The sequence below is a fragment of the Rattus norvegicus genome, chromosome 4 (assembly GCF_036323735.1).
Source record: "Rattus norvegicus strain BN/NHsdMcwi chromosome 4, GRCr8, whole genome shotgun sequence".
NCBI classification, from domain to species: domain Eukaryota; kingdom Metazoa; phylum Chordata; class Mammalia; order Rodentia; family Muridae; genus Rattus; species Rattus norvegicus.
In genome coordinates, this window is record NC_086022.1 from 64,027,935 (window position 1) to 64,049,798 (window position 21,864).

At 42.9% G+C, this 21,864-nt stretch overlaps 1 protein-coding gene and 1 pseudogene across 20 annotated transcripts in view; both read left to right on the top strand.

Moving 5' to 3' along the window:
• The first annotated feature begins 947 nt into the window (after window positions 1-947).
• Window positions 948-13,983, top strand: Myl6-ps4 (myosin light chain 6, pseudogene 4; annotated as a pseudogene).
• Window positions 13,984-15,966: 1,983 nt separating this feature from the next.
• Window positions 15,967-21,864, top strand: part of Akr1b7 (aldo-keto reductase family 1, member B7) — a 39,851-nt gene continuing 33,953 nt past the window's right edge. For 14 of the 20 annotated variants that reach the window (XR_010065592.1, XR_010065595.1, XR_010065591.1 and 11 more), the window contains exons 1-4: window positions 15,974-16,261; window positions 19,580-19,747; window positions 20,268-20,384; window positions 21,441-21,518. Coding sequence is in view for 2 of the 20 variants with exons in the window: in XM_063285402.1 (XP_063141472.1) it covers window positions 16,196-16,261; window positions 19,580-19,747; window positions 20,268-20,384; window positions 21,441-21,518 (429 nt within the window). In the remaining 18 variants the exon portion in view is untranslated. The other 6 variants (XR_010065604.1, XR_010065606.1, XR_010065607.1 and 3 more) reach the window with 6 other exon arrangements.

Below are 21,864 nucleotides of genomic sequence, written 5' to 3' on the forward strand. Positions count from 1 at the left end.
ATGAACAGAGACACTTTGGGGCAATGGCAATCATCAGCACACATGGGGGTCATGGGACCAACGGCCTGGTGGTACTCCTGGGGCAGGAACTATGTCATACCTCCCCTTAAGCAGCCATGCTGGATCTGGAACACATTTAAGAGAATGTACTTGCCTGGAGATATATATATATATATATATATATATATATATATATATATATATATATATATATATGTATATGTATATGTATATATATATAATATATATACATATGTATCCAAGTGACTATTCTTATTCTCAAAAACATGCCCTTATAATTAATTGTTTACAATAATAATTAATGTTTGAAAGATTAAGACCAAATACATTGTACTAATTTATTAATAGTAAAAGTTATCAATATTAAACAATCATTTTGGATAGGCTATACATATTTGCTTTTGTGGCACTATTTTATAAAAGTCAAATATCAAAACAAAACCACTCCTCTGTTTTACAATGCTGCTATAGTATTTATTTTCAAAACAAGCAAGTTTATGAGCGCTATTTCTTTTTCTTTGTTGTCACTTATTTCCCGGAGTTGTAGTTTCTATGCATTTCTTGTGTCTGCTTTATTGAGACAGAGTCACATGCAGTCCATGGTGGCTTTGCACTAGCAGTATACTTTATGATGACCTTAGACTCTTGAGCCTCATGCTTCTACCTACTAAATACTGGGATTTCTGATGTGGTCTGTTTCCTATCTTTGTATTATTTCCTATTCAGCTTTCCAAGTATGTCCCATAGCTAACATACATGTTCATAAAAGATGTGCATATTTTAACATTGTAAACTTAGAACCACTGCCCCAAAGTTGATCTGCTGTCTTTACTACTCTACTTTAAATCCTACTGTCTGGAGAATATACTTTCCCCATTACTCAGAGCTAATTATGTCATAGTAAATAAAACATACAGTTTTCAGGAATGAGGAATAGAGATGGTCGTGAGGCTGTGGAGAACGAGGAACAGGCCTTTTGCTTGGACTTTGGGGTCATGGGAAAGGATCTAGACAACATAATCATGAGGGCCATAAAAGCCTACATGGTCCTTTTTGGAAATGTTTCATTGCCAGACTTGGCCTTGTGTTTGAATTGTTTGAAGCAAATGTACCCTGCAGTCCCATGACTCCTGCATTGATTAGTCAGGACGATTTTAGGGACATTAAGGATAGAAAGTTAGAGTGGCCTCGCAAAGAAAGGGTATGGATAGAAAAATATAGGAATTTATATGATTTAGGAATAAATAGTATTAGAAGGAGAGTGCATGAGGCTATGGAATTGTTAAGATAAGGAAATGAAGATTAAAAAAGTAACAAGGGGGGGGTGGGTCCAGAGTCAGAGCCATTACTGCTGGAAAAGGTCCCTTAGAGCTCGGCAGCCAAGGTGTGTGACTTCACCGAGGACCACACCGCAGAATTCAAGAGGCTTTCCAGTTGTTGGACCAAACAGGAGATGGCAAGATCCTGTACAGCCAGTGTGGGGATGTGATGCAGGCCCTGGGCCAGAACCCTACAAACATGGAGGTGCTCAAGATCCTGGAGAACCCGAAGAGCGATGGGATGAATGTGACTCTGAGCACTTCCTGCCTATGCTGCAGACCGTGGCCAAGAACAAGGACCAGGGAACCTACGGGGATTATGTTGAAGGCCTTTGTGTGTTTGACAAGGAAGGGAACCAGTAAAGGCACCCGCACCATCATGGTATCGAGAACCAGGCATAGGCCTTCGAGTTTTAAGAAAAAACACATACTCAGGTCATTTGTGTTACAAGAACGTCAAAGCTTTACTAAAGTTCTCAGAATATATAACTCAAGTCCACTGAGTGGAAAATTCCAGGAAACACAGTGGAAAAACAGGTTTATGCCCTCAAGTTAAAAACTAGAATTGATTCAACTCTGTTACCACCCAGGTGCCACTGCCCAGGCCAAACAGAAAGGTCCGGATGTTTCTTTGTTAGGAACAAAAGGCTTTCACATGCTAATGCAAGGCTCAGCAGGGGACAACCATTTGAGGGGGCCTGAGAGGGTCCAACAAATGACACGGTCATGGGTGCTGAAATCTGTCCCGTCTAGTCAGTCACACTGGGCGAGAATTTTGACAGAGGAAGAAGTAGAGATGCTAGTGGCCTTCACCAAATAAAATTTGCTCTCTTTGCAAAAAAGAAAAAGAAAGAAAGAAATTAACAGATGATATAGAAGCATATAAAAAGCTAGTATTCTGTTTTTCTAGCTATTTGAAGAATTGAAGATAACAATGCCCAGAAAGAGATTAGAAATAAATTGTTTTGTGAGTTTTACTCACATAAGTTCAAAAGTTTGTAAAGAATGATTTTAGTGTTAGTTTTAGTGGTTTGTTATTTTTCTATTCTTACATGGGAGCAGTTACTAAAGACTGTTGTCTGCTGTACAGAAAACCAGAAGAGCTGTGACCAGCTACCCCTATACGGTATACCCCTATACCCCTATTCGCTTTGTGTTTGGGTTTGCGCTAAAGAAACAGGGGCTGGGACTATTGATCTGGGACTCATGGACTTTATGGAAATCTAAGAATTTTTGACAATTGTTAACAAGGGTCAGTCTTGCTGACAAAGCTTTAGTAATTACAAGACTGGGGTTAGGCTCTCTAAGAAGGAGAAGGCAACAACATAAGAGGAGAGAAAGAAAAAGAATGAGAAGAGGGAAGGAATTAAGTTGAAGAACCAAGCTATTAAGCTGAAGTTGAAGAATACAGAATACTGAGAATCGTCAGGGAACAGACAGAGTACTGAAGTAGCTAGCAGCTTGCATCTACTGCTGACTCCGAGTCACTATGGAATCAGCACTGTTCCCATTCCCACCCTTCTCGGGACCCTCCTCATGTCCAGGCGGGACCTCGGCAAATGTAATGTTGTGATTTAAATTAATATATTACTTAAAATTATACTAAATGCTATACATTTGAATTTATATATAATTTTTAGTTTACTTGAAGTATTATTTCTTCTTCCTGCTGTAATTTAACTTTGTATTTCTTCTAAAATGTTGCCAATAAAATTATAGAAAAACTTATGTGGAGCTGAGAAAAAAAAAACTGTAAATGACTTGTAAATTGAAATTCTGCCAGGCATGGTAGCACACGCCTTTAATTCCAGTATCTGGGAGGCAGAGGTAGGTGGATCTTTGTGAGTTTGAGGCCAGCCTGGTCTAGGTAGTGAGGATAGCCAGGACTAAGTAGAGAGACCTGTCTCAAAGAGTAAATTCTTAGTTTAGAATTCTTGGTTTATGAATCAAGGACTCTTTGGACAATCTCAAATCTAAACTATCATCATGAACAGGTCTACTTTGACAACTGTTTTTAATATTTTCAAGGGAGTTTCTTTGTAAGTGAACCATTCAAATTGATAATAGCTGGTCTCGAGATTGTGTAATTTCAGGATTATGAAACTTCTGGGGCCAGCATGGTCTATATATCGAGTTCTAGGATAGCCAGAGCTGCATAGAAATGCCTTACCTTAGATAACAATGGCAGCTATAGATACTATACTATATATACTATAGAACTTGTAGTTAAAGACTAAGAAATCCTAGCTATGTCTCAAACAAAACTTTTCTGGATTTTGAAGAATTTACATGACTATCCCTTTGTAAAACCCTTGCTCTAGTCTCAGGATGGCGCACCCCAGGTAACACGAGAGACCAGTCTTGATGTAAAAACAAGAGGTCGTTTAATAATAACGAAGCTCCGGGCCAACACGTGTCTCACGCAGGAGACAGAGGAGTTGACCACGAAACTCAAAAGTTAGAGGGTTATATAGAGAAAGCTAGGGGGTTTTGACGCGGTTACATACAATTGGCTCATTCAAACATAGCAGTGAGAACAAAGCAGAAAGGGTACGTGCTAGAAGTTAGGGGCTTATCAGGGGCCGGAGGACACCTAGTTGAGATATGGCCCTGAGTGTGCTAGGGGGAGGTGGACACCTAGTTGAGATATGGCCCTGAGTGAGCTAGGGGGAGATGTCTTCCTGCCAGATGTCCCATGAATCAGTCCCATTAACTCAGGCTGGTTCCTGCATTCCTTTTCCTTATCTTTATGGCTTGCCAGTCCTGGCTGCAAGGCTTAGCCCTGGGTCTGTGACCTTTTGGGGTTTATTCTTTTATGGCCTACTAGTGCTGCCTGGGCAGTGCTTCTTGCATTCCTCTATCTTTATGGCCTGCTAGTTTTGGCTGCAGGGGCTTACTCTTTTAGTTTTGTATCTCAAAACCTAGAATTCGTATAATTCTCCTTTCACCTTCTCCTAGAGTAGAATGCTCTCATCCCTGCACTGAATGAGGTGTAAGAGAGCATAGCATGGCTTACCTATGTAGTTTTTTAGTTAGATGCAGCTGGTTGAAGTCCTAGACTCTGAAGGCAGTGTCTGGGATCTGCATGGTGCTGTCAGGTACTTTATAAAGCTGAAACTGTTTTCTGAAGCCATAGCAGCAGCTCCTCCTCCTCCACCACCACCACCTCCTCCTCCTCCTCCTCCTCCTTTTCCTCTTCCTCCTCTTCTTCCTCCTTCTCCTCTTCCTTTTCTTCCTCTTCTTCTTCGATTTATTTTATTCATTTCATGTATGTGAGTACACTGTACCTGTCTTCAGACACACCAGAAGAGGGCATCAGATCCCCATTACATATGGTTGTGAGCCACATGCGGTTTCTGGGAATTGAACTCAGGACCTCTTGAAGAGCAGTCAATGCTCTTAACTGCTGAGCCATCTCTCCAGCCCAGCATTTTCTTTTATTCTTATTTTCCCAGAAGTGAATAATAGAGTTTCTAGTCCATGAGGAGTGCAAAGCCAATTGGTCTACCAAATGAATTCCTGGCCATCCACAGCTACACACCACTGCCATGTTTAAAAATAGAGGCACTGCTTGCCTATTAGACTTGACTGATGAGATCCCCAGAGCATCACTTGCTAGCACCATGCTGGTCCTAGATCCAGTCCTATAGCTCCTATGCTAAATTCTCTGGTAAGCATAGTTCTCATCCTCGCCTTAGAAGCTTCTTTTTGGAACAGTCGAAGCTATTACAAAAATCTACAACTGTTCAAAATGAAGAGAACAACGGACACCAGGGCGTACCTGAACCCAGTTAATGCATCTATGTTGGGGACAGCATACCATGAGAGGGACTGCCAGCAGTAGGCCAGCATGGAGACATCTCAGAAGTCCACAGCAGTTCCTTGTAAAAAAGGATGGCATCTGGGGCCCTGAGAAGTAGGAGACACATCTCTCCAGGGGACTCACCATCTGAAATAAGGGACTGTCTGTAGTAGGCCAGAATGAGGACCTCTCAGTAGCCCTTTGTAAAAAACCAGTTGTTCCCATTTCTCCTAACCTTAGCCCTGGACAACGGCTATATAGATTTCATTTGTGCATGACTATTTTTCAGTAGGCCTTGGTGTGCATAATTATTTTATTATAACTGACTTTTCTATTTCTTCCTCCTTCTGCTCTGGTGAGTTCTGTGAAACTGGATGTTCCTCGATGTAATGATTCTTAAACAATTAAAAATAGGGGCACAGCACAGCACAGTCCTAATGGCCCAGGTGCATGTTGTGTGTTCTCATCTTGGAAACAATGTAATAACTGTACCATGGTAGTTGCAAAGTTTGAAGAAATTATTAGAAAATAAATTAGAGCCAACATTGGGACCCCAAGAAATGAAAAAAAATATTGAAGTTATAAAATAAGTTTTGTACCATATTTGAGAGTGGTTCCTGGATAAGCAAGTATGGAATATGTAAAATCTTATAGTAGTAAAACTAAGTCAAAACACTGGGACTCTGAGGAGAGTCATTGTGTGCAATGTACAGAAGCAGAAAGCTAGCGGAACTACTGAGTTAAGAGGTAACTTGACTCTTTCTGGCCACTGCCTGACAGCTTCGCCCATGTCATTTATCATTAGAGCTTCACAGGAAAATGCAAGTAGCTGACCTTGGAGCTCTGAGCTCTGAAGTATAAGTCAAAAGTTAAAGTTTAAATAATGATAAGTTTGCAATTATTACCATTTTGGCCACAGGTCCGGGAATAGGAGAAGCTTGAAACTTTGGGGAACAATTGTAATTCTTGATTCTTTGTGGGATGCAGTTTTGTTTTTTTAATTTGATTTGGCAGTGATTATATAATGTCTTTTTAAAAATCTGCTTTTGGGGTATCAATAAAAGACTAGGGCAAGAAAAAGGCGAGAGAGCACGAGAAGAGCATGTAAAGAGTGAGTGAAGAGAGAATGTGAGGTGTGTGGAGAAGTATGTGTCTGAGAGTGAAAGGAGAGAGAATGTGAGGTGTGTGTGCAGAGTGTGTGTGTGAGTGAAAGGAGAGTGCGTGTGGTGTGTGTGAGCTATGTGTGAGGTGTGTATAAAGAGTGTGTGTGAGAGAGAATGGGGAATGAATACAGGTGTGTAGGAGTGTGGGAGTTCGAGAAAAGAAGAGCACACAGTAGACTGCACAAGAGAATACAGCGTGTGTGCAGCCTCAGGCTGTGAGCGAGTGAGCGAGAGAGAAAGAGAGCAAAGAGTGAGGAGAAGAGAGAGAGACTTTAAGCCTTGAAAAATTGCCTGCCAGTTTGTACCCAAAAAGTAGTCTGTGTATATTTATTACGTGCCTCCCAGATATCCCTGCTTCCGATTGAGAACTCTGATCTTGTGTTGAGGCTGGGCCCTGACACATCTACAACTCAACTGCCGCAGTGCAGGCTCAGGGAGGATGGGGCGGGGGGGGGGAAGATTGCAAGAGTCAGAGGAACAGGACTTCTGCTGCAATGTAGTGTCTTCTAGACATGGCACGGAAGCTGCACCCATGAAATCTCAACAACATGGTCGTCTAAACAAGACCTGCATAATGACACCACCAATCGACATGCCAACCTGAATGGGGGCAGTCTCACGGGGCCTTACCCCTTAGACAAAATGCTACAGGCAATCAGTGGTTGCTGAGGAAGGGAAAATCAGTCTTCTGCAGGTTATCCACTTCCAAGTGGTCAGCCCTAGACACACACACACACACACACACGAGCAAAGCATAAGCTGACTAAGTGGACTTAGTTGTGTGTATATGCATATGTATGTGCATATATACATATATATATATATACATATATATATTATTAAAGAAGAAGAGGCCATGAATTTGAGAGGAAATGGAGGATGGGAGGAGTTATAGGAGAAAGAGGGGTAAGAATGATATAAATATCATTAAGAATAAATGGAGTTAGGGTGTGTGGAGATCCAGATTCTAGCAGTCTTTAATCGAGCTGGATACATTCAGAAGTTCATGCATAATGTTCTCCCAAAGGACGGGAGTTCAGGACCTAGCGCCCACATCAGTCAGCTTACGTCATTTGCGCCTCCAGCTCAGTTTCCTTCAGGCCCTTGCGCTCATGCGAACATATCCCCCTACACATGTACATAGCTGAACTTATTAAACTAAGAGAATCATACATTAAGGGTTTTTATATTAACGCAAACTAATGCCACCCTTACCCATATTGTTTTGGAAACATGGAAGTTTTATGTGAAAAATCTTACATGTAAGGACAGGCTTCTTATGCTTAGCAGTATTGCTCTACCATGTTATAATCGATGTCCTGTGTCCACGACTTGTCCGAGAGTCCTATGTGTACCTTCACTCATCATTAACGTCTCACGTAGATTTTTTTTTTAAAATATAATAGACTGGTTGATGGGGCACAGAAAAGAACTTTTTTCAGTTCTAGGAATGAAATGTACACAATTTCCTATTCTGTAACAAAACCTTTTCTGGGGAGATGCAACATACACGTCTACTCAACCCCAGTAGGGAACTCATGACAGACCCAAGTCCGATTTGGTGAGCCAGTGGGTTTTATTAGGGTAATTTATGGGGTATGGTTTAGGGGGTATTGGCAGGAGCAGAAATGACTCAAAGACAGTTGCATCACCAATGCTCACCTTAGCATGGGTGACAGCTCACACAGCTGGGAAGAAGGAGACACAGCACAGCCTAACAGTTTGGAGAGTGTTCCTTTCAGGTGGTTGCTTGGTCTAATCCTCTTTCAGGCAGATCGGCAGGTTTCTGCCTCTTCCAGGCCGGTCTGGTCTCAGTCTTTTTCACAGCTTGGATTCTCCCAGCGTCTTATCGTCTTATCGGCCCCTCTGTTCTTATTGCTCCCTTTGGCAGGGAGGGGCCTAGGGGACTTTTGTCAGTTTCAGAAACTGAAGCTATTTTGAGTTTTCTTTTTTGCTTTCGTTTCGTTTCGTTTGTTTGTTTTACCTTATTGATTAAGGAGCTTCCCTGCAGGACGGAATGTTCCGATCTCAGAGGAAAGTAACACAACACTTCCTTGCCAGGCAAGTCCCCCTAAGACAGAGCTTTAGCTTGCGACTTTTCCGAAGTGATTTTTTAGCATCTTGACCCAGTTCCTCACTGCATTGCTATGAGTGGCCTGCGGCTGTCATTTTCCACAGAACAATATGTACTTGAACTTTATTTTTTTGAGCAAAGGACTCTATCTCAGGCTGGCCTTGCACTCTCTATGTAGCCAACAATGACCTTGACTTTTAATCCTCTTTCATTTTTAATCCTAAGCACATGGCATCCTAGATGTGATTTCTACTATAGCCATGGTCGTCCTTAGACCTTCATTAATCACAGGTCATCGGACTTGGCTCGGAACAAAATCTTGTTTCCTGTCATTTTTTTCAGCTCTAAAAATCAGCAGCCAGAAACGTAGCAGAACAGTTTCCAAAGTACACATTACCTGGCAAAGACAGTCACGCCTCTTCTTCGTTCAACAAATACCTTCAATTTTACTTACAAAAAGAAAAAAAAATTATTTCCATGCTGAAATGAGACAGCCCCTGGCTTGGAATGTGTCTCACGGAAAGTAGAGGGAAAAGCAGAAGGTTTACCCAGACTACAGGAAATGAACAGGAGACGAGGAAGGCTGTTGCCGTTTCCTCTCCAACCCGAATCGGCCCGTACAAAGAAAACACAACTCAATTAATGTGAAAATAATCCAGCGTCTAGATTTGGCAGATCCACCCTACACTGTCCTATTCCTAGCTCCCAAATCTCTCATCCCTTGCACCTTTTATTTGTCAAGTCTCCAGCTTCTTCTTCTGCCACGACGACTCTCTCCTCGCTTCTTCTCTTTCTCCTCCCCTGATTCCTCTAACTTTTCTCAGTTCCCCATCGTCTGCTCAACAGTCCCTTTTCCACCTATCTTCCTTACTCCTCTCCCAACTCTCTCTCCACTCAACTCTTTAATCCCCTCCCCCTTCCTCAGGTTCTACTGGCTCAACTGTCACCAACTGTCTTCTCTCACCCTATTCTCTGATTCTAATCCCCCTCTCACTCCTGACTTTTCCCTCTGTCCAAATCTCACGCTCTTGCCTTTATTTAACAAATTCAGAGAAAATTTCAAGGCAAACCACAACAGAAGGCTGCTTCGGGTTTAACAGGCGAAGGAAGTAATAGCAGTTGTTGGGAAAGGAGCTAGTGCATAATTACTCTCTAGGACCTGGCTTTATCCAGAGACAAGGCCCTGAGGCTGTGATCCAGCCTTGAGCAGGGAGAGCATTGGAAAGAATGATCAAAAGCAGCGTAACAGGGACTAAGCTGCTAACTCTTTACAAGCGGGAGAGAAGCTTCATTACAAGGAAACGTTTAAACTGAGAGTAGGAGATTCAGAGACAGAGATGTCTACCACAAAAGCGCGGGGTGGGGGGTGAGGGCAGAGGGGCTATGTCGGCATGAATGAAAATAGCCTCCACAGACTCATACGGGTGGCATTGTTGTAGAGTGACCTTCTTGAGGAAGCCTGTCACTCACTGGGGTATTTGAGGTTTCAGAAGCTCAAGCCAGGCCTAGTGGTTTACTCTTTGAAAGGAAAAGTATCAGCTTAAAGAGATTTGTTTGCAGAGGGTTGGGAATGAGAGACAAAGATGGGAGATAGAGGATGAGGGAGAGGGAGGAGGAGTATTTGTCCCTAAGAACAAAGGACTGCCTCTGAATAGAGAGGAGACAGACTCACATAGCCCAATGGCAGTTTATAACTTCCTGTGGTTATTTTGTTCCCCGGTCTATGTAGGATTGAAGTATCCACACTTTGGTCTTCCTTCTTCTTAAGCTCCATATGGTTTATGGATTGTATTGTGGGTATTCTGAGCTTTTGGGCTAAAATCCACTTATCAGTGAGTAGACTCCAAAGATTCAAATAACCCTATTTTAAAAAATGGAGAACAGATCTAAACAGAGAATTCTCAACTGAGGAATCTTGAATGGCTGAAAAACACTTAAAGAAATGTTCAACATCCTTAGTCATCAAGGAAATGCAAATCAAAACAACCCTGAGATTCCACCTCACATCAGTCAGAATGGCTAAGATTAAAAACTCAGGTAACAGCAGATACTTGTGAGGATGTGGAGAAAGAGGAACACTCCTCCATTGTTGGTGGGATTGCCGACTGGTACAACCACTCTGGAAATCATTCTGGAGGTTCCTCAGAAAATTGGACATTGAACTACCTGAAGACCCAGCTATACGACTCCTGGGCATACACCCAAAAAAGATGCTCCAACATATAACAAGGACACATGCTCCACTATGTTCATAGCAGCCTTATTTATAATAGTCAGAAGCTGGAAACAACCCAGATGTCCTTCAACAGAAGAATGAGTACAGAAAATGTGGTACATCTACACAATGGAATATTACTCAGCTAAACAATGACTACATGAAATTCATAGGCAAATGGATGAAACTAGAAAATATCCTGAGTGAGGTAACCCAGTCACAAAAGAACACACATGTTATATACTCACTGATAATCTAATGATTTTTAGCAAGGCAGAGGAACTAGGACAAAAGGTCAAGGCCTGCCAGAGTCAGGCTGGCCAGAGTCCCTTCACTCTCTTTCTGTTGCCTTTGCATCCAGATGTAGAACTCTCAGCTGCCTCTTCAGCACCATGTCTGCTTGCATGATGCCATGCTTCCCGCCATGACAATCGTAGAATAAACTTCTGAACTGTAAGCCAGCCCCAGTTAAATACTTCCTTTATAAAAGTTGCCATGGCCATGGTGTCTCTTCATGGCAAAAGGAACTCTAGCTAAGACAGAAGTTTCAGAAAGAAATCTGTGGTAAAAATGCTAACACTTGGCTTTTATAAGTTGGGGGAAGGGATGAATAATACGTGATTTAGTTTAACACAGCGTATGTGACAAAGAACATTGAGGAGCCAGGCACCATAGATTAAAAGCTGTGAGTCATAGCTCTCTAGCATACGTCTGAAGGGAATGGTGATGGTTAGGATAATTTATGCTTTCACAGGATCTAAAAGTTAGACATTTTGCTCTTAGTCATCGTTAATTTTGAAGACTTGATACAAGAATAAACACAACTTAAAGATTTTAATAAAATTTTGTGACTTGTGTCTTAATGTTTTGTCTCAATGAAGAGATACTATGATCATAGCAACTCTTACTAAAAAAAACAAAAAAAAAAAAAAAAACAAAAAAAACCCCAACATTTAATTTGGACTGGCTTAGAATTTCAGAGCTTTAGTTGCTTATCACTGTGGCGGGAAGCATGGCGGCACACAGGCATGGTGATGGAGGGGTCGCTGAGAGTTCTTTGATCCAGACTCACAGGCAGCAGGAAGAGAGACCCTGGGCCTAGATTCGGCCTTGAAAATGTCAAAGCTGAACGAATCCTTAGGATACATTATTTCCTTCAACAAAGCCACACCCCCTAATCCTCCCCAAGTAGTGCCACTTCCTGATGACTAAGCATTCACACATGTGTGAATGGGGTCATTCTTATTAAAACCACCACACCCTGGAAGCACTTTTTTGTATTGTTTGTTTTGGGGGCTGACAAAACTTTTCATTTACTGGTTCAAAGGAAGAGGCAAGGATGGACCTAAGTCAAGGTGACCCATTCTTGTCAGTGTGGAAACAAGCATGTGCAGGAGGCTGTCTGCCAGGAATGGCTTTCCTTCCCAAGCCAGAGCAGAGCCTCTCTGGCGGCATCCCACATCTTAGGGAGTGAAAGGTAGAAGTTCTAAGGTTGCCCCCCATAGACAAAGGTTTAGAGTAGAAGAAAGAAAGTGGTCAGGCCCTGAAACTGCATGTTCCAGGAACTAGCTGACCATAGAATGAATAATTACATCAGCTGGTTCAACAACTCTCTCCCAGGAACTAGCTAACCATAAAGTTAGATTAAATTCTTGAGAACAATCAAGAAACAGGGAGTTTCCCCTTGTGATTTTTCACTGGTATTCTCAACATTTTTCCACTGACGCCATCCCTATCCCCCTTAGGTTGTCAGGGTCGAACTCCTCTACCCCTGCATGGGATACTAGTCTTGACCGCAGTGCACTGGTTCCTATCAATAAACCTATGTGATTACAGCAAGGACGGTCTTACGTGAGTTCTTGGAGGGTTGCGTCATCCGGAGACTTGAGTGAGGGTCTCCCCGCTTCGGGGGTCTTTCAGGAGCATCACCCTTCTTTGTCTCCTTTGGTCCCAGCTTTCAGTAATTTATCTGCTGTGCTGCCTACGTGCCTAAGTATTCCCCATGGAGTGAATACCCTTAATCTCTCTACTCCCAGCTTGCCATTCAAATTAGAGAAGTAAACTAATGCCATTTCTCTTTTGGTTTTTAATTTTTTTTTTCTCTTTTGGTTTTTAACTATCCTCCAGCAGTCTTACTGCTTTAATTTCTCTGGGACAATGTGATTCAGACCTACTTTTTCTTAACGGGTCAGATTTTATTAATTCCACCAGGGACGAATATGACCACTACCACAGTTTTGAGCCAGATTTGAAGCAAGCTATAATGGATACTAGCCAGGATGGTGGACTTTGGCCAGGTCCATTCCAGAGTTACCCCAAAATGGCTACGAGCTACACCGGCCAGATGCTTATAAAGGCAAACCCACGAGGCTATGTACTGCCCACCTTCATCCAATCAGGAGCAAGCGTACATCCTGATGTACTTCCAGCTCGCACATGATCAAGCGCATAGTGCAGTTGGGTCAACCAGACTTGTTCAGGGAAGTGAAAATATAGGCTTGTCATCTTATATGAACAACAGCCTCAAACAGCTTAGGAAGTATTTGTCCTCGGGTAAGAGAATTGCAGGTTAGAAGCATTTTTGTTTTATGGGTCTCTTAGGAACAGTAATTAAAACTTAAAACATAACTTTGGCTCTCACAATTTCTGTAGGAAGAATAGTCATTCCTAAAAAAAAAAAAATTAGCCATATAGCAACATATACTCTAGCAGGCTGGTGCTATGTCACCTCAACACAGAGCCAGGATTAATTTAAGACACCTGGATTCTCTAAAAGCTTTTTCCTTCATGGGCTCTGCTACGGTCTGGATCTAGAATGTTTCTTGAGGGCCAAGGTGTTAAAGACATTGTCTTAAGTGTTGCTCTGTTGGGGGGCAGTGGAAACCTTCAGAGATGGGGTATAGCATGTACCAAGTCCTAAGATTGTCCTCCAACATCCCCCAAACCAGTCATTGGGGGTGCATGCTTATAATCTCAGCACTTGAGAAGTGAAGATAAGACCATCAAAAAGTTCAAGGTCACCCTGAGCTACATGGTAAGTTCTAGAGCCTGGTATACAGCTCAAGTAATTTAAAAGGTGCGGGAGAGATGGCTCAGTTGTTAAGAACAGTGCTGTTCTTACACAGGACCTGAAGTTGGTTCCTGGCACCCATATTCGGGTTCACAACAGCCTATAACTTCAGGTCCAGGGGAACTGAAAACTTCTCCAAGGCTCCACAGGCACTTGCACTCATGAACATATGTACACACACACACACACACACACACACACACACACACGTACACACACACACACTCACACACACTCACACACACACTCACACACACATTCACACACACACATACACATACACACACACACACACACACACACACACACACACACACACTTTAAAAATAAAAATCAACCTGAAAAGATCAAACAAGAAAGCCACAAATCAAACAACAGCAGTTGCATGGGTGTAAGCATCAGTAGGTGGTGGGGGGTAGAGAAGCTGAGAGGTCTCTCCCATGGGATTTGGATATTCTCACATCTTCAGGTGGTTATTAGAGCCTAGCTATGTGTCCAGTCTGGAGATATATTCTAAGAGTCTTATCAGAAGTTCATGAAGATGTCAGAGCAGATAACAAGTAGACAATAAATGGGGCTCTATGTTGTCCAGCATTCCCTCTACCTACAATCACGATGCTCTAGTCAGCCACAGCAAACCAGTCTACAGGACCTTTAGTCCTGATGAGGCTTCAACCTAGTTCACTTGCTGACCCTGCCTCCTTCTGTATTTTACTTTATTCCCATTTACTTCTGGATTAAAATATACAGCATTTAGGATTTTCTATTTCCAGGTGCCAGTGGGATTTCAGAGGAAGGGGAGCGTGTAGAAATAAAACCGTGTGAGACAGAGCAGCTTGGCTGTGATTTCTACCTGATGTTTAGCTTTCCTGCCTAGTGTATCTGGTCTTTGATGGGGTGAGCCCTGTGTGCAGGCTTCTGAGACGTCTATACCACTATCCAGTCTCTATCCATGGACCCTACTCCCCGAGTCCAACTTACCTGACTGTGACAAGTGTATGCCAGCACATTACATTGTTTTACAATTCTAACTGGATTTGGTGGCTGGCTCGTGCTCTTTTCTCGGCGAGATTCTACAGTACACAGAGACAACCCTGTGTGTAGAGACTCATGGAACAGAGAAGGGACCCTTTGCATGCACCTCACCATCTGCAGAGGTAATTGTCCTGGGATATGGAACTTCTACGAAATGCCTCAATGACATACTTGGCAAAATTACTTACTCCCATTACAAACTGTTTGAGAACCAACGGAATATCTAAGAACAGTGGAAATGACCAAGTAAATGTTCACAAAACCAAATCTTTGGCAACCATTAAAATGTGTGTGGTGAAAGTAATTTTAAAATGGTGCTTTAGGGTTGGAAAGGAGGCCTAGCAGTTAGCGAGCTGCTCTAACAGAGGCCCCATGTTCAATTCCCAACCCATAAACCTCCAGGGAATCTGATGTCCTGTTATGGCCTATCCAGGAACCTGCACGCATGTGTATGGACACATACAAAAGTGAAAGAACAAAAACAAAACATTAAGTCAAAATGACTTGTTACAGATGTTTAGTTGTTAGGTGTTTAGAAAGTTTGTTTTATGACATTAACTTCCAAAAAAAATGTATAGTATGTAAGAACTAAAACATATATGCTCAGAGCCATTATTCCTAATACACATATGAGAAGACAGGAGAAAATAGCACTGGGAATGGCAATTTAAGTGATGGGAATATTCTGCTTTATGTTCTCACCTTTGTAAAGCATCTTTGGCTTTCTTAGTACTCAAGTACATGGTATTTCATAATCATAAATGATCTTTCTCAAATCAGGCACAATTTTTAAGAAGCTTGTTATGAACACGATTGGTCACCTCCCCAAATCTGAAAGAAAAGAAAACAAGGAAGAAGAAAAGTAGGTAGTGAGGAAGGAAGGAAAAGAAAAGGAAGGAGAAAGAGAATTTGATGAGAAAAGACCAAAGTGGCAAGCAGGTAATTTTCATCCACAGGGAACGTTCCTGCCTAACAATCTGACAGAAAATGCATGAATACGAATTAAATGACAGGCATTTCCAGAGAGGTGTCCATGACCTACATTAAAAAGAGAAAATCTTTCCACAAGGTCATCTGCCAGTTTCCTCTGCAACAGTCATCCCCTTGTTCTTAATTCTGTGGCCAATGACAGTTATTTCAAAGTAGTTACTGTCAGACTAAAATGTCTCATTTTTCCTTGTCATTTTTCCTTGTCTCAAACTGCTTGAGTACCCCCATAGTTCACTAGCATTATATCCACTCCCATGGCAATGACCCTTTCCAAATAAACTTACCAACTCATCTTGGATGACCTTTCCACTGCGTTATTTAGGTCCACAAACCTCTGAGCCACATTCCCAATAAAGCGTGCATTCTACACCAGGGAGGCCGCACTGTGCTGAGTGAGGCTGCTTGCCAGTGCGGTCAGAGTCCGCCTCCTCTATCCAGGACATAAAGACTTCGCCAGCCTCCTCACAGAGGAAGCAGGCATTTCATCTGCATACTTTGCAGCAACCATGACAACCTTCGTGAAGCTCAGAACCAAAGCCAAGATGCCCCTGGTGGGCCTGGGCACCTGGAAGGTGAGTGCTCAGTCTTGGGACTCCTGCTGTCTTCTAGCAGGGTTTTGGCCTTTTATTTTTTATTTTATTTTATTTTTTTTTTTGCAGAGCATCTGCCTTGAGTTTGAAACCCCAGAATTATCACCCATCGTCCGTTTATTCGAGGCCACTTTGGATTGCAGAATTCCAAGATGAGGCCTTTCCTAGAAATGACAGCCGCCTTGGCGAGTATCAGGTGTAAACTGGTACTCTTTTCGGGGAAGTTATTCTCTTAGCTTTTCCTTGGGACTCTGAGGGTCTCTGTTGGCTTGTTACTGGCTGGCTGACTGAGAGAAAGGATAGAGTTCTGAATGACCCCGTTCCCACTCCTGCTCATGATGCCAGACTCTGCCAACATCTGAGTGGCCTGGGAGCCTGTGGGAAAGGCAGTCTCAGGTCCCAGCCTAGGCTATTGGACTGACCCCTGCAGTTTACTCCACACGATTCTCTCACTTATTAAGACCTGAGCAGCATGAGGGCCATAGAATGGGAATCGGGTCAGATTCTGCCCTGGCTGTGTTAATCTCTGCTGGCAAGTTGCTCCATGGCCCATCCCAGTGCCCAGTGAAGCAGATTTTCCACGAAACCTTGGGACAAGCCTGATATCGGCCCATCTTCTTCTAACTCTGCCTTCTTGGTTGTTTCCATCACTGATAACATGATGGTAGCCATCTTGTTACCAGGACCTGTTTTTAGTTTTGATTTTCATTTCCTGAGACAGGGTCTCACTCTATACCCTTGATCAAACTTGGAGTGATACTCCTGCCTCAGTTTCTTGAATGCTGGGATTATAGGTGTGAGCCTTCATCCTTGGATCAGGAATGGTTTGGGAACCTAAGTGTCCCGTGTATGAGACTCATTTCTAGTCCTCATCTGGTGATCCTTTCTTCTTCACAACGAGGGTAGGTTCCCTCTTTGTTTCTGCACTCGATTGGGATCTTACTAGACCTGTGGCCAAAATGATAATAACTGCAAACTTATCATTATTTAAACTTTAACTTTTGACTTATACTTCAGAGCTCAGAGCTCCAAGGTCAGCTACTTGCATTTTCCTGCGAAGCTCTAATGATAAATGACATGGGCAAAGCTGTCAGGCAGTGGCCAGAAAGAGTCAAGTTACCTCTTAACTCAGTAGTTCCGCTAGCTTTCTGCTCCTGTACATTGCACACAATGACTCTCCTCAGAGTCCCAGTGTTTTGACTTAGTTTTACTACTATAAGATTTTACATATTCCATACTTGCTTATCCAGGAACCACTCTCAAATGTTGTACAAAACTTATTTTATAACTTCAACGTTTTTTTTTTTTTCATTTCTTGGGGTCCCAATGTTGGCTCTAATTTATTTTCTAATAATTTCTCCAAACTTTACAACTACCATGGTACAGTTATTACATTGTTTCCAAGATGAGAACACACAACATGCACCTGGGCCATTAGGACTGTGCTGTGCTGTGCCCCTATTTTTAATTGTTTAAGAATCATTACATCGAGGAACATCTAGTTTCACAGAACTCACCAGAGCAGAAGGAAGAAGAAATAGAAAAGTCAGTTATAATAAAATAATTATGCACACCAAGGCCTACTGAAAAATAGTCATGCACAAATGAAATCTATATAGTTGTTGTCCAGGGCTAAGGTTAGGAGAAATGGGAACAACTGGTTTTTTACAAAGGGCTACTGAGAGGTCTTCATTCTGGCCTAGAATAGCAAGAATTGCAACCAGAGTAGAAATTTCACATTCTGTCAAGGTAACAAATACTTACAGATCTCCAGGATGCTCACCCTGGATAAACTCAGGATAAATGCACTTTCAGAATTTCAAAAGCAGTTGTAAATATTGTGAAGGGTCGTTTTCCAGGTAAGGAGACAGTGCTGCCCTAAGGACTCTGTGCTCATCGGTGGATGGCAGGAGGGTGATGCTTTGGCTCTGGACCCTGGTGCTTTTGAGTTTCTAGAAATTCCTTCTCCTCATGATGGCATAGCTGTTAGTCTCTGCTTCATGTGCTTCTTCTCAAGGTTTGATGCTCAGAAACAGATTATTTTAGATTTTGTAATAGAGGAAGAGTTATTTATTTGCTGTTGTTTGAGAGTGTCTTCTGTAGCTCAGGTTGGCCCATACTAATTCATTATGTGGCTGAGACTGGCTCTGGACTCCTGATTCTCTTCCTTTCTACCTCCCAAATGCTAGGATTAAAACATGGGCCCCCGGGGCTGGGGATTTAGCTCAGTGGTAGAGCGCTTACCTAGGAAGCTCAAGGCCCTGGGTTCGGTCCCCAGCTCTGAAAAAAAGAACCAAAAAAAAAAAAACATGGGCCCCCATATCCAGCAAGATGCTGTTTTGTTTTGAATGAGATAGTAATGTGCCCCAGGCTGGCCTCAAAGTCACAACTCTCCTGCCTTGGCCTCTCATGGTGAGATTACAGCCAGGTAGCACTATTCTCTGCAGAGTTATGCGTACCTATTTTCCTAAGCCAATACCTGGCTTGGTTAGGTCAGGACAGAAGGTGATATTTTAAATGTCCCTTCTCTTGTTTTGTTTTTTCTTTTTTCTTTTTTCTTTATCAACAAGGGGAAAATCCATTTTTATACAGTTTCTGGGTTTAAAACCCAAGACAAAGGGATAAAGTGTCTACTCAAGAGTTTCCTGTTTGTTCTTTTTCTGAAACGGTGACTACATATTGGATTGCATCTACCGAGCCTTACCAAGTGCCAGGTGATGTGCTAAAATCTTCAGTCTTGTGGCAAGCAACACAAAGGCCTCCCGGGGCAGGGCCCATGGCTTGCCATATTTTGCCGTCAAGGTTTAGGGAAATGGAGGAATCTGCCTAGCCTCATACTGCACCAGAAGCAGAATTCAATTACGTGGCTATAATGGTTTTTAAGATACTTCTAACTGTCTGGAGACTGAAAAACCCTCTTCAGAAGCTAGTTTTAAGCCTAGCCTTCAACAAGTTGCAAGGGGAGCCATCTGTCACTCTCAGAAACTGGAGGCACTTCAAGACCAACCTGGATTGGAGGACAACTAATTGTTAACTAGAATAGGACATGAGTCACAGTCATGACAATGACACGTGTATTAAGGTGCCAAAATGTAACCTAAACTTTTGTATGATAATCTAACAGTTTAGTGAAATAAAAAATAATTCACCTTTTCTCTTCCAGTGAAAAGCTCCCCAGTGTATGTTTTCCCCTCCTGTGTCCACGTAGAAATGGGACTCCAGCAAGGTTGTGGTTTTGAGAATCTGGTTTATGTGGATCTGTCAAGAGAGCATCCAATGGTCTTTTCTATTGCATTTCAGTCTCCCCCAGGCCAAGTCAAGGAAGCTGTGAAGGCAGCCATTGATGCTGGATATCGCCACTTTGACTGTGCCTATGTGTATCAGAATGAGAGTGAGGTGGGAGAAGCCATCCAAGAGAAGATCAAAGAGAAGGCTGTGAGGCGGGAGGACCTCTTCATCGTCAGCAAGGTACAAAGGGCCCCTTGGTGGATGCGAGTTCAACCCAATGCTGGAAGCAGGACAGGCTCCCCCTGGGACAAAGCAAACCCTTCAGCTCCTCAGGGCAGGTAGAGGTACCTGTGTATGGGCGGCTTTAAGAGCTTATTAGCCATCCCATATGTGCACAAATGTCTCCGGGCCCTTTGCTTTCTGCCTTCATTATATCTCTCGGTAGATTTCCACACCCAGACATACCCACTGTGGGATATATACTCATTGTCATCCATCACAAGGCCTGACAGGACCAACTTTAGTCAATGGCTTGCTATGTTAAATGACTACGAAACAACAATGCCAAGAGCATAGGGGACCACTCAGGAACTGATGTTGACCTTCTAAGAGCTGATGAGCTATTGTGTTGCCTTTCTTAACTGATTTCTTATAAATGAATGGCCTGTCCTGAGGTGTACAAATCTCAAAGCAGGGAGAGTGACTGTAGTGTGGCCTTTCTCTCCCAAGTTCTAACGCTCCCTTGTCATACACCCTGCAGCTGTGGTCCACTTTCTTTGAGAAAAGCCTGATGAAGGAAGCCTTCCAGAAAACTCTCTCAGATCTGAAGCTGGACTATCTGGACCTGTATCTAATTCACTGGCCACAGGGACTTCAGGTTTGCAGGTCCCTCTTTGCCTTATCTCTGTTTTCAGAGAGGTGTTACAAAATGGCGACTATGCCGAGACTGTGACACTGGGGAGGGATGAAGCAGGAGGTTGGTTTTGAGTTTTATTCTATTTTCTGGGTGTTCTGTCTCCATGTATATATGTGCACCATGTCCATGCTTGGTGGCTGTGGAGATCAGAAGAGAGCATGGGATCCCTGGGAATTGGAGTTCTAGATGGTTGTGAGACACTGCCTGGGTGCTAGGAACCAAACCTGGGTCCTGTGCAAGAGCAATGAGTGCCTTCATCTTCTCAAACATCTCTCTAGTCCTCAGAAGATCTTGTGGAGGGCACTGGCTTGGAATGGAGGATGAGTCAATAGGTGGTACTTGGTGAGACTCATGCTTGGTTTTCTGCAACTGTGTTTGAAAGGAACAGTAATTTCTGCTACCATTTTAGATAAGCTGCAACTGGCGAGCCATCTTCCTGTTGAATGAATGCCCAGAATGCCCAGATGTCTTGGAATAATCTTGCACAAGCTCCTTTTAATCAAAGTATGCCCATGGAGTGACCTCCATGTGTGATTATATTGGTAGTTAGTCAGTCCAACCTGAAGAAACACTGTACAGTGTCTGGGGCTCTGCTCCCAAGAATTGGAGGGATGTGGATTCTCATCCTGTTGCTCTCATGAACAGCCTTGGTGATCGTGGCATGGTCTCCAAAACTCAAGCCTTCTCAAGGCTGCAAGGTTAGAAGACACTGGCTACTCTCTTACCCAGATAACTGTACTCTTCTGATATAAAGCCTCTGTCTAGTGACCTTGAAACTAAAATTCCACCCAATTTTACATTGGCTAATTTCCATGATGATAATGATGGCTTCAATAATATACTAGTGGACTTGGAGTCAGTTGAGTATTGCCAGAAATAGAGGAATAACATCCCATGGTAGACTGACATGGGCAGAGTTTGACACGGGTAGTTCTTATTTCATTGTCTTGAGATGTCTCTTCCCAGGACCAGGAATCTAAATGCAGATTCTGGTGAGATTTCTGTTTTCATTTACAGGCTGGGAAAGAATTCCTACCCAAAGACAGTCAAGGCAAAGTTCTCATGAGTAAATCCACGTTCTTGGATGCCTGGGAGGTAGGTTCCAACTTCTTTCAAGTGTGCTCAAAGTTAAAAAAACAAAAACAAAAACAAATCTTCTCTCAGGTCCCCTTGAGACTCCACCCTGGTATGGAGAGGCTCATGTGCTCTGTATATAATGTCGGGACTATTATTCTCCAGTTCCCCTCTGCCCTGTAACGTGGTGTGTGTGGAGCTGCTCGTGGAAGTAGAGGACGGCTACCGGAAGACTACCGGAAGGCTACCGGGAGGCTACCGGGAGTCTAGCAGGAGGCTACTGGGAGGCTACCGAAAGTAGTTCTTTTCTTCTACCACATCGGCTCCAGGAAGAAACTGAGACCGTCTGGCTAGGCTGCGAGTTCTT